Genomic DNA, 12,663 nt, shown 5'->3' with positions numbered 1-12,663 from the left:
AGGCGGGGTGGTGGGTCTCTACAACCCCTGTCTATCCATCCACTAAGTGTAGGGACCAAGAAAGAGAGATACTTGTTCTCAGTTTAACTAAACTAAGGATTATACTGTTAGGCAAATGCACCTTAATGCTTTCTGCTTTCCATAAAAGGCAGCTGATGATGGTTCTTAAGTGCAGTTTATATTTCCTGCTACTTCTTTGGACAAGAACAGCTTTGAATATTTCTTAATTTTCTAAATTATTTTATATTTTCGTTCCTACCATTTTCATACCAATTATGCTCATAATCAGTTATGATGCAAAGAATCCATCACAAATGTAAATTATCAATGGCACTAACATTTAGACAGACACGTTGAGGCTTCACAGTAGTTTATCTGGAAGAGGCTAAAGCTACCCTCCCTTAAAATCCAGCAAGGAACAGCGAATGCAATAGGCAACAATACTGGTACCACAGGCTTAATACCAGTAAATATGAGGAAACGCTAGGGTAAATGGCAATCTTCTAAATAACCTGTAAGTGAAGAAGGGCTGTGGAATTAGCTATCAAAAATGTGGTTTTACAAAATTACCTTATGAGCTATTACAGGAGATAAATTAGTTTTCTAGGGTTATATTTCCACAAAGTTCAAACACTTTTAGGTAGTAAAATACTTTCTATACTAAACATTTTGAAGGATTACATTTCTGGGATATTTGATATTTCCCTAATTTGCAAAATTGATGGTGACTAATCTTTGCTGAGATCTAGCACCACCCTTTAAATAGTCTCAATGCTAACACAGCCCTACTGTAGTACACATAGGGACTGCTGTAGCATGGAAGTCTGTTTTCCTGTGAAGCCCTCTACTGACCACGTGTAAGTGAGTATGTCAAATTGATTCTTTCTTCCTCCTGTCTTTTGTTCAGCTGGAGAACTTCTCCAGGCGCCCTGCTGCTCGGGCCTGCTTTTTCTAACACCAGCTTCCAATTGACAGATTGAGATCTCCGGTACAAGAGAAAAGTATCTGCTAGGATTTTCCTTCAAAAAGAAGAGAAATAGGCTCCGAGGAGGGAGTTGTCTAAAGGACAGGCGCCTGAGTAATTTTGAGAACTTGGTGCTCTCTAGTTTCCGATTCAGGAAATTGTGTTTAATTTGAAATTCTTTCTGTATTTAGGAGAGAGAGAAGGTAACACTGTCTCTCCTGTGAGTTGGCTATGGGCACACAGCACCACAGCACTCTTTGAATTTTAAATAAGCTTTCTTTCTTTTTTCTTTTTTTTTAAAAGTTGAAGTTCTTCAATCTAGAGATTCTTTTAAAAGAGAATAAATATCCACGTCTTTTATTGCAGGGTGTTCAAGCAATTCTATTCACTTAATACTTTGAAGTGCAGCATGGGTGTCAATCACAGTCCCCTCTCTAGGAAATGCCTTGTATCTGCTTACTTAGAAGGAAGTAAGATTTCCTCATTGTATTCTTATTCAGAAAGTGGGCATTATTTTCAACAATAGGATCAAAGGGATCAAAGACAAAGGCTCTTTGCCATCCCTGCCAAAGGTACTTAGATGCCAGGGAAGGGAACATGCCCAAGAACAATAATGCATGCTATTCCTGTCTAGTGTCACTCAGAGATGTCATCTCAGGCCCCTAAAGATGCTCCCTGGGAGGCACCCCACCCTTTAAAACACACCTCCATATTCTGTGCGAAGGGATCCTTGGGATCACACAGTGTTGAAGAGATTCGATGGTTGCCACGGAAACAGCGCTGACTTATATTCTGGGGGACTGGAAATGTCTGCCGAATAATTGTTAACCTTCCAATGGACCTTCTGACAAGTTCCTGGACATCCACATCATTTATTTCCTAAAAGATAAGAAGTGGAAGAATTAGCAGATTTTTAAATATAATAGCAGAAACACAAAAGAATGGCTGAGCAGTTATCGGGAGGTACAAAGGAATCAGTTGCCCTAACACATGTGCTTCATATTTAGCTAGTATTCAAATGAAAGTTATGTGCATTTATCAAAATGGTGAATTCATTCATACCTGCTTTCTGTTGCTTTAAACTGTGAACATGTGTGCCTAAACAAGTCTACTTGGACCATGTGGCTTAAATATGCTTTACTAAAAGCAATTTAATAACCAATTATGCTCAAAGCATAAGAGAAAAATATTGAAAGTTCACAAAATAAGATTCAATTATAGCTTATGATTCGTTAATATCTTTCATGATATTTTGTGTACCTAGAAAGGGAGACTCAATGTAAGAAGGATCCATGTTTTTCTTAGCAAAAAAAATTGAGAATTTTACACAAACTAAGCAAAGACATCAGAAGGAGAGACTACTTTAAAATACCATTTTACTGATATCCACATATGTTTCTTATGGAAGGAAAGGGTGCTCAGTAACTACTGATGAAAGAATTAACTTCTTGCTGTGGTTGTTACATAAATGTATGAAGTTCTGTTGATTAGCATGGAGTGAATCATGTCAACAAAACCTAGTGCTATGTAAATGAATTTGACTTTGTGTATGTGTGCTTGCCAAACGCTAAGAAATGTATCCTCTATTTCCTTCACCTACATGTAACTATTCTGAAATTAGATATGAAGATTAGGATCAATAACAGATATAGAAATAATAAAAAATGATAGTGCTTTATGTATACACCTGTCTTACTTGGGACTAGAACAAAAGTGACAAACACAAATTTCTTTTTCTCAGCAGTCTTTACTAAAGCACCGTGTGCTCTATCATGTCCATTTGGAACCTTTTAAGCCAGTGAAGCTTTTATGACGAGCAGGTTATTGGTGTCAACTGAGTCTTAATGCAAGGAAAATAAATTATTTGACATGGGATAAGTTATGGACTGCATTCCTGCATATCCAAGGAACCAATACTGAATGACAGAGAAACAGACACCTACAAGTGTTTTCTTTTTTTTCCTCTGTCATGTTAATTACAATTGTTATTCTTTTGTGGCAGCTTACCAGAAAACTCATCCACTCTTTATGTTCTTTATCAAATAAAGGTTTTTCTAAAAATAAAATAGCACCTGCCATCAGCTGTATCCACAGTAACATCAGGAAGTTCTAGGTGATTAATCCTTAACACACCACAGACCATGGCTCTCAGCAGTTTAACTGCCCTCCTTTCCTCTTAGTCTATATCATTTCACTGGCCACCTAAACTTTGGCAAAAGTCAGGTACTTCAAATTTTCCATCATTGTCTACAAAGCAGAATTAAACAGTGTCCAGTCAATTCTATTTTCATATTTGATATTAATCTAAAATTCCTTAAAGTGAATTAATATCAATATTGCTGTGCCATATTTTTCAGTGTTTTAAAATTCCATATTGTATAGCCAGGAAGCTTCATCTAGAAGGTAGTAAAAGATACACTGATTTTTTAAAAAAATATATTGTTAATATTTTGTTCTTATTTCCTAAGAAAATAATTATTTACCCAAACTTATCAAACACTACAATCTGCATCTTTACCTCACATGGTAATGAACTGCAAGCCAGCACATTAAAATCAAAATCTGCAAATAATAAATGCCTACTTTGTATCAGACAAAATGCTAGTTCCTTTACCTGGTATTTCATTTTATTTAAAAAAAAAATGACACTGCTTAATAACATTTTACAAATAATAACCAAGAAGATTCAAAGCTCTTCATTCAGATTATTTTTATTTATGCAAGATTTTAGAAATGTCACAAAGAAGAAAAGAAATGATGTACACTAATTATGTAAGAAGCTACAATTCATTACAGTAATTACTTAGATTAATACCCAAGAATGATAACAATGAAAATAGTAAACATACATTATTAAAGTAATAAGATCCTCTGTCCCAAGACACCTCCTAAGACCCTCCATCTGGAGACTAACACTCTTCCAGGTCTGTCTACAAAGGCAGAAATAGCTGGTTGCCATCTAAATGTTCCATAAGATGAAGTTTTCAGTTGTCTAACTTCAAGCAAATCTGAAGAAATGCCAATTTGAATAGAATATATTTTGTGTGTTATTATTTGAGGAAGGAAAATGAAAGTAATTTTCTGAGAGGAAAGAACCTGCCATTCTGTAGGAAACTAACATTTTACTTCCAATTTTAGTTTTGACATCTGATCTCCAAAACAATTTCAAGGTGGTGTGGCAGCTTGGTCAGGGCCTACTTCATACTGACTGGAACTTTCCTCTGCTCTCCAAAAGGTGCCCTTCCAGAGTGGCAGATACAAAGTCATATAAACATTCAATGACAAATGATCTGTTAATCTAAAACATGAATCCTTTCAAAACAGGAAAAAAATTCCCCCAGTAAGTGGCTGTGTTAAATATCAAACTCTTGTGCAAACAGGGTCTATAATGCTCTCTTCTTTCTTTAAGTAACATTTAAATTGTAGGATTTTGAAAACAATCCCATGAGGAAAGAGTCTATGAAAAAGGAATGTCTCTTGAGGCCCTAGCACAGCAAATATGCTAATTGATTTCTACAAAGGGATACAGAAATGTTCTGATTTTTAAGTGCTATGAAGAATCAGAATTGTAACATCGCCCTTGTTGTCTTTGCTTTCATATATTTAGAAATAGACAATTAATACTGCCACAAAAAGCAAACAGGTGACTTTTCATTTTTATTTCTTTAGGAACAAAGCATAACATTATTTTCCAAAGACTAATTACAAATAATCATAAATTATTAAGAGTTGAATTAAAATATCCAAGTACATATTCACTTTACATTAATAGTTGAATATAGTCTGGACTTTGAACTGTGTAAGGCCCATCATGGGAAAAGTCAAAAAGTTACCTGATAAGAACACAGCAACAGACATTGCCCAGAACAAATCCTTTATAATTTAGTCATTCCTGAAACCTTGAAGTAGATCAACTTGGGACTGAAATTAATGAAATTGGGTGGATGGAAAGACATTTCCATATCTATTAAATCAGTTGACAACCTGAACTAGATCAATTATTTCAGGAAAAAACAGTTTCTTACTTCTCTTTTCCATTTGTTCTCTCTTTCTTGTTCTTTTATCTCTTCACATCTATTAGAGTTCCCGGATCATAATAAGTATTCAGTAAATTCTGGGAAACTGAAATGTACTGCTTGAACCAATGATAAGGTCTTACTAAACCATCCTTCCATAGAATCAGTAGTTGAAGATTTAATATTAGATCCTTAAGGATGCATTGAAAATGATAAATAATCCAGACAGTAAATTTTACTAATAAGATGTTGCAGTCTGTTACGGTGCAGTTTGAAAAGATTTTTTTTTTCTAATAGATTTGTGTTCTTCATGCTGTGGCAGAGATGGCCCTGTGACATTTCCAGAAAGTCCAACACTAACCTGAAGCACTTTTGAAGACACTATATTGGAATCTGAAATAAAATCAGTAGAAAGAGGAACATAATGGTAATTTCTTGTTTAATTATGAATATAAAGTTCGATTCATCATTAAAGTAGGAAAAAGGGCAAAATAGCTACTATATTTCTCTTTTAAAATTTCAAAACAAGAATCCAAATTCCCAAGCTAAAGTCTTTGTCTTTAATGTCTTTAAATGCAGTCCTCACTGACTGAGAATAACTTAAACTTGTTGTAGGTCACTGGGATGATTGGAGGCCAGGGCAGCATTATCAGGGGCACAGGAGGCTGAGAAGCATCATCACCTCTGAACCAGGTGAGTTCCTACCTAAGTTCTGGCATTTGTTAAACCAACAAAGCATGAAGCCATTTGCTCCAGGGGCCTGAAGGAAGGCTATGACTGATATGGAAAGCCTGCTGTGAGGTGGACCCACTGAGTGCAGGGAGAATAGAAACAGCATCACCAAGTCCTAACTTGATTGATTGCTCCCTGTGAGCTGGCACAGCCTCTCATTAGTACCAAGTACTTGGTGCAAATTAAAACAAAATGTATTGTTTTTCAAGTTTCTACAGCTTGTGCCATAATGAACAATGTCAACTTTGATTTATAATCCCTCTCTATGAAACTATTTGTGCAATAAGATTAAATAAATTTTTTGCAACCTGTTTTAAAATTAGCTGCTTAACCATAGTTATGTAAACTGAACTCAGAAAAAAAAAAGTCACTTTCTCCTGTTCAGTCAAATGGGCATTTGCAAATTGGTGAGGGTTTGTTATTTTGGGAGATATTCAACTTCGTAACAAATTTGAAAAATTCATGTTTTTTTCCTTTCATTGAAATTGAGGTAAATCATGATTCTTCTATTAATTTTTATAATGGGCATGTAAGTGGAAAAAAATGAGAGAAAGATATGGGTAAAATTTCCTGAAGACAACTTCAAGACAATGAGTTGACTGAATGAAACTGGATAGAAAGAAAGAGCTGACCTTGGGATGCACTGGCTGATAAAACTTTTCCTTGCGAATATGTTCATTCTTTGTGCTTCTAATTGGCTCAGGTCAAAACAATAGCTGATGTAAATGGCACAGACTGTGAACATTTTTTTGGGGGGGTTCTATACAGTTTTGCCTTGCTAGAGAGAAATGGTACATTCCTCATGGACTAGAAAATATGACCGTGAGTAAAACACAGTAATGGTTTCAAGACAGTAAACATGAAGCTACCATTGGAAGCATTTATAGCAAAGTCTTCAGGTTGAGCAAATAATTGAGGTCTTCTATCACCTTCTGCAGTGCTAATATTGAATGAGTAATTGACTAGTTAGATTTATTTGTTTATTGGATACTTTCGTTTGCAAGGTAGTAGCTAATACGTCATCAGTGATGTTAGTCTACTCAACTATGTTTGTATAATATAGCTTATAAGACGATGAAAAGGAACTTTCCTCTGAAGTAGGAGTTGACCTTTGAACTCTATCCATGTTCACACTTTCAGAATTCAAGTATCACTGTAAGAGAAAACTGGATATGGAAAAAGAAATAATATAAGGGTACCCCAAAAGGTGGAAAAGAATGACCATCCCATTTAAAGGGTTGTATTCATTTGTTTGATTACCCTTTGAGGAGACAAGAAGCTACTTTTATCTTCCTAGCTGGCTTTATGGACACAAACAAGTTAGAAGAACCCTGTTTGATCTGCTGCTGGAAACCCATGTGGTCTTTAAGAGAAGTTGAGTGTGAGATGAAAACAGGGGTTAGGAGGATTCCTTATTTACAAAGAAAAAGAAATCTACAAAATAAACTAAAGACAACAGAGATTTCAAAAATATAACTGAAAAGGAGAATTATTGAAATAAAACAAACCCCAAAGTAACTGAAGGTTTACACTGGTAAGACTGCTATTAAATACCATTCTTTCCAATTAATAATTTTTTGATACTTGGTGGATTTTTTTAATATCTTCAAATTTTAGCATTCTTTTAGAAAAACAAAAATGTGGATGCCTATCTGAAAAGTTATAAAAGCTCACTAAACTCTTCTGACTGTAAGTTTTCTTTCTAGTCTGGTATATAATCATTCAGACAGAAACTTTAGAAGCATGATGAGAAGGTCATTGAAGAGAGATCTTGTGCACCCAGACTGCTTGTAGGAATCTCCAAAAAGAAAAAAAAAATTACATAAGAAATATAGTGACAAATCATAGAAGCCAAAAGATTTGCACTCCCAGACCAGATGGGGAGATGGGCTTCAGTATCTTTACCCTGAGCTAAAAAGAGTGAAACCTTGTACAGGAGAAACATTGGAACAGGAGTATTTTATTTTTCTGTTTGGAGAGGATAAGCAATTATGTCCTACAGCCTTCCACTATACCCCTGTCACTTTCCTAATCAATCAAGTTACAGGGGAGTGATGGTGAGGTGTGACAGGAAAAGGTGGCTACTGTGGCAGCCTTTTTTGAGTCACTCTTTAGCATTTGTTAAGACGGCACCTTACTGAATTCTCTTTGTAAACTCCAGGGCAAAAGAGATACACATATAGTACAGGAAGGTTGTGCTAGGTGCAAAGGAAACACCAACTTCTAAGAGAGCAAATGGTAGTCCTAGACTGTAGGAGGATTTCTGGTGGTTAGATAAGAGCCAGCATCCCACAGGAACTTGTGAATCCAGTTTTCCTCTACCAAAAGGAGCCATTTCTCTTATCACTGGCAGAAGAGACAAATGGCCACCTGTGGAGCCTATTAGCATACAAAGCGCATGCTGGCCTCTAGGTTCCTTCAGTATCAAAAATACTTGTTATGTCATATTTGAAAGTCTATGTTAGCATCCTAGCCCTTTTCCTAACTTAACTCCCTTAAACCTAAACTTCCTCCAGCTCACTGGCTTCCCTTCCCACAGCTACTCATTTTCCTTATAACTCTATTTATCAATATTGCTCTTTGTTCTCTCTCTCTCTCTCTCTCTCTCTCTCTCTCTCTCTCTCTCTCTCTCTCTCTCTCTCTCTCTGTCTCTCTGTCTCTCTCTCTCTCTCTCTCTCTCTCTGTCTGTCTCTCTCTCTCTCATTCTCCTCTCTTCCCATCTCTCCCCCCTCCTCTTTTCTTCATTCTCTGGTTGTTTCTGTCCATCACTGTTCTTATCTTGATCCTTTCCTGGCCAGACCCAGTCTGCTGACTATGTTCAGTGTTTTACTCTCTCTGTGCACTGGACTCTTCCAGGTGCCTCTGGTTATTATATCTCTCATATCTACAATAAAAACCTCCCTCTTAACCACACCATGGAAAGGTCATATTGTCAGTTTATACAATAAATCCATTGTAACAGATAACAAGGCAAGGTGAAATCTATTTTGTCGACTGTAAAACCAAAATTATTATTTAAAAGCTATGTTGTCCCTAAAACAATTTTATCATCATATAATTCCATCAGTGGCATTGGTACATAAATACCCTATCTGTTTATAAATAAGAGGTAGGGTTAGTCAACATATCCTTCTGAGGACATAGTATGATGCCAGGTGTAGTCATACTATTTGTCCAGGTCTGGTCTGTTGTTTTCTTTGCTGATCTTGACTGGCAAATGCTAAGGAAACAATCTTCTTAGATTGTAACATACTCTTCATCCTTTGTATTGCTTTGCAAAATGTTAGGAAAACTTTCTAAAGGAACTTGAAAAGTCTTTGGATTTTTAAAACAGTTGTGTTTCTTTGTGGAAAAAAAAATCTATTCTTTGTTGATTCATGTTCATGCTGAACCATTAAATCCTCACGTAGGGAGATAGCTATGAAAGTTTTTAAAAAGACATTAAAATACAAATGGAACGCAGACTCTCCCCTGGGGGAGATTCACATTGCTTACAAAGAAGAACTGAACTTTTCATAAAGATGATCTCTCTAAGTAGGCAGTGTATGCAACAGGAAAAGCTAGAAGACACTCAGTAGGGAAGGCTTTTTCCATTTATTTAATTCAGATTAAAAAAAACCTTGGTTCTATTTTTATTAGCATTTATGCAGTACACTGAACCTTTACTTCCTGTTCTGCTCCCTCTTAGAGGTGAAGGCCTCCTGAGACGCCATGTATGAAAAAGTGGTGGTTGAGAGCAGGGGTGGGGTGGCTTTACCTCATTTATAATGATCCAGTGACAGTCAAAAGCAACCAGATTAGTCTCCACCACCTAGAAGAGAAAACAAACACCACATCATCAGAGTTAATCATGAAGACAGAGCCACTCTAAAGGGATCCACTCCATAAATGGACAAAAACACTGTCATCAAAGTCAGGAATCAATTGCAGATGGAAGCCATCAGCAGAGCAGTGTGATGCAGCAATGCTGGCTGGCAGAAGGGCAGGGGACTCGATAAATACACTGGAAGAAAACATTTATCAATGTTAGAAAAATGCCAATTTAAAATTTAAAAAGGAAAACCATTTAAATAATAATGTTTCTAGATTTCCAGATTTCAGAGCTCACATCATACCCCTTGTTCTAAATACATTTCGGTGCCGGAATATACCTAATAAATATCCAAGTAGCGTTATAATCTCATTTGATCACAACTTAATGCTTTTAGCATCTCTCTATGTGTGTTCCTGTTCTGAGTAAACTATTCTACAAAATGGTTGTGTTGTATTTGAGGTAGTTTCGGTTCTAAAGTTAAACTGTAAAATAGTAAAAGCAATTCATAGCACATTCACAATAAGTTATAGTTGGGAATTTTTTGTAGCTTTTAGGCTGATAAAGTGTAAAAATGGATAAGCAATATGTAAGCAACAATCCTTTTGTTTGTTTTTGAGACAGGATCTCATTCTGTAGCCCTGGTCAATGACCAAGAACACATGTTTTGACCTAGACCAGGCTGACCTTGAACTCATGGAGTTCTTGCCAATTAAAGTTGTGGAACATCATGCTTGATGGGGTAGCAATCTTGGCTGATAAACTTTGAAGATTTGACATAGGCCAAAAATAGGCTTAGTAAACTCTGAACAAATATGTGTGTGTGCCTGCATATGTGTCTGTATGCTTGCAATTTCATATGTGTATGTATGTAAATATGTATGTTCAGCTTTTGTAACAAAGTTTCCATTCATATTGCACACTTTCTAAGACATATTCTTACAGCTCATGTCAAGAGCACACAATGAGTGAGGCTGCTGCTTTGAAATAAATTATTATTCTCAGTGGTAGTATTTGTAGACAAGACTTGATCTCAAGTGAATATGTTTTCCATTAATGACCAAGGATGTTTCAAAATGTGAACTGGATTTGAGGGTTATTTTTTGCCTATGGAAACACACTGCTTCAAAGGTGTTTTGAATATGAAGAAATCCAATGCATATTTGTTATACCATTACATGTTTTTTTTTTTCTCTTCAAATACATTATTGTTTGCACTTGTTTTTAGTGTTGCTATCTCAAACTATTTCAATATATGTCCTCTGAATCCCATGAACTTTCTGGGATATACAGATAATGAGCTATCAGAAAAATTAAGGCTTGTTTTCTATTTCCGGATTTTATCAGTATTGTTTTCAGGGTATCTACATGACCACTTATAGGTGAAATTTTTTTATGGAGGATATTTCATATGACAATGTCCAGTTTTAACTAATGAGGAAAGTACTTTTTAATCTTCATATCACTGATAGCAAAGTTTCTTTTTCATTTTTAATTTTCTTCATTAATAATTAGAGAGGCATATCGATGATTTATTAACAATGAAAAGCATTAGAAAATAAGTGGAAATTCCAACAGAATTTAAAAAAATATGAACCCAACGTTTAGGTGTTAGGAAATTTATCTCTGTATAAAATGGAAAAATGCATATATGGAGAAAAAACTTAAACTTAAAATATGGACTAGAGCTGGGTGGTGGTGATGGTGGCAGCACACGCCTTTAATCCCAGCACTCGGGAGGCAGAGCCAGGTGGATCTCTGTGAATTTGAGGCTAGCCTGGTCTACAGAGTGAGTTCCAGGACACCAAAACTACGCAAAGAAATCTTGTCTCAAAAAAAACAAATATATATATATATATATATATATATATATATATATATAGAGAGAGAGAGAGAGAGAGAGAGAGAGAGAGAGAGAGAGACTAGAAAAAAGTTAAGGCCAAGCCACAGATGACACAGACCGAAAGTGCTTCTAAGTTATTAGTGGCAAAAATGGAAGAAGTAATTTAGGAAATAATTGCCCTTTTTAGGATAATCTCTGCCATGTGGACAGGTTAAGAAAATTCAAGTATGTGAATTTTACATTACATGTAGTTATTGTTAAGAAGTTGTTCTATTGCAGAACTGTGGGATTACTACACAGCCACATGGAGAGTTTGTGCAGAAAGTGAAAATAATCTCTCCCACCATGGTCTGAAGTAAACAGGAGAGAGCACAGAATGGTATGGAACTTCCATAAAGAAGGGCAACCATCTTGTCTTAGACCATGATGCAACCTGCCTTCCCTCAGGGACAGTAAGGAAGTGCTCTGCATTACTCTCCTTCCCCCAGAAATATTACAATACAAAATCATTCTAGCAGTATAAATTTGAGACAAGGAAAAGGCTGTATTAACACTGCAGGTAATCAGTTCCCTTTCACATTGTCAATGGAGACCTCTTTTCTATAGGCGGGCACCTGTATGGTCCTCTATTCGAGTATGTTAGTTTTCCATCCACAGGCTGCATGTTCACTTGGAGACAGTGTCCTTTAGAGCCTTTATTAGGCTTTTCAAGTTGGCAAGCCCTCTTCTGACTCTGTGATGGATAGTGTTTTAAAATCGCTAGTCCAATTACTTTCTTTCAAAGTCATGTTCCTGATTCCAGCCCAGATAATGTGAGCAGAGGTGATACAGGACACTTCCAAACCTGCATGCCTGTACCTGTGTGTTTGTGCCTACTGCTTGTGCCCACTCGCTATCCATTGCAGCATGTGGATTAGGTCCCTGTATCATGCCCAGGGGCACTTTGAAAGTCACATTGGCTCTGGCACAGAGAAGAACTTTTCTCCACATTCTCTGCTGTCACACTGAGCTAATATGAGACAATACATTTGGGGTCTGCTCCTTGAGAAATTCAGACCATCCTGTGTAATGCAAAGCATTGATACTAATAGTTGCTCTGTATCTTTTTATAATCTTAAATTTCAATTAACACAATTACTAGCATAACTGAGCCTTTGTGAATTGATGAAGTTTTGATCTAAAAATTGTCAGGTGTGTGCTGGACATTTTTGTGGGTATTAAATGTTTGAAACTTCCTTCTCCAAGTGTATTTTTCTTTGTAGCAGGAAAGCAATCACTATTAGAATGATATGTAGTA

General features: G+C 36.2%; 1 protein-coding gene across 2 annotated transcripts in view; it reads right to left on the bottom strand.

Annotated features, from left to right (window-relative positions):
* Positions 1-12,663, bottom strand: part of Grid2 (glutamate ionotropic receptor delta type subunit 2) — a 1,432,020-nt gene that overhangs the window by 576,145 nt on the left and 843,212 nt on the right. For both annotated transcript variants that reach the window (XM_028880742.2, XM_028880745.2), the window contains exons 5-6: positions 9,470-9,523; positions 1,670-1,843 (exon numbers count right to left, since the gene is read on the bottom strand). In XM_028880742.2, the coding sequence (XP_028736575.1) occupies positions 1,670-1,843; positions 9,470-9,523 (228 nt within the window). The remainder of the gene's footprint in view (positions 1-1,669; positions 1,844-9,469; positions 9,524-12,663) is intronic.

This window comes from Peromyscus leucopus, chromosome 3, assembly GCF_004664715.2.
Source record: "Peromyscus leucopus breed LL Stock chromosome 3, UCI_PerLeu_2.1, whole genome shotgun sequence".
Classification (NCBI taxonomy): Eukaryota; Metazoa; Chordata; class Mammalia; order Rodentia; family Cricetidae; genus Peromyscus; species Peromyscus leucopus.
Note: the sequence above shows the minus strand (reverse complement) of the source record. Positions and strands in the feature narration are given on the sequence as shown.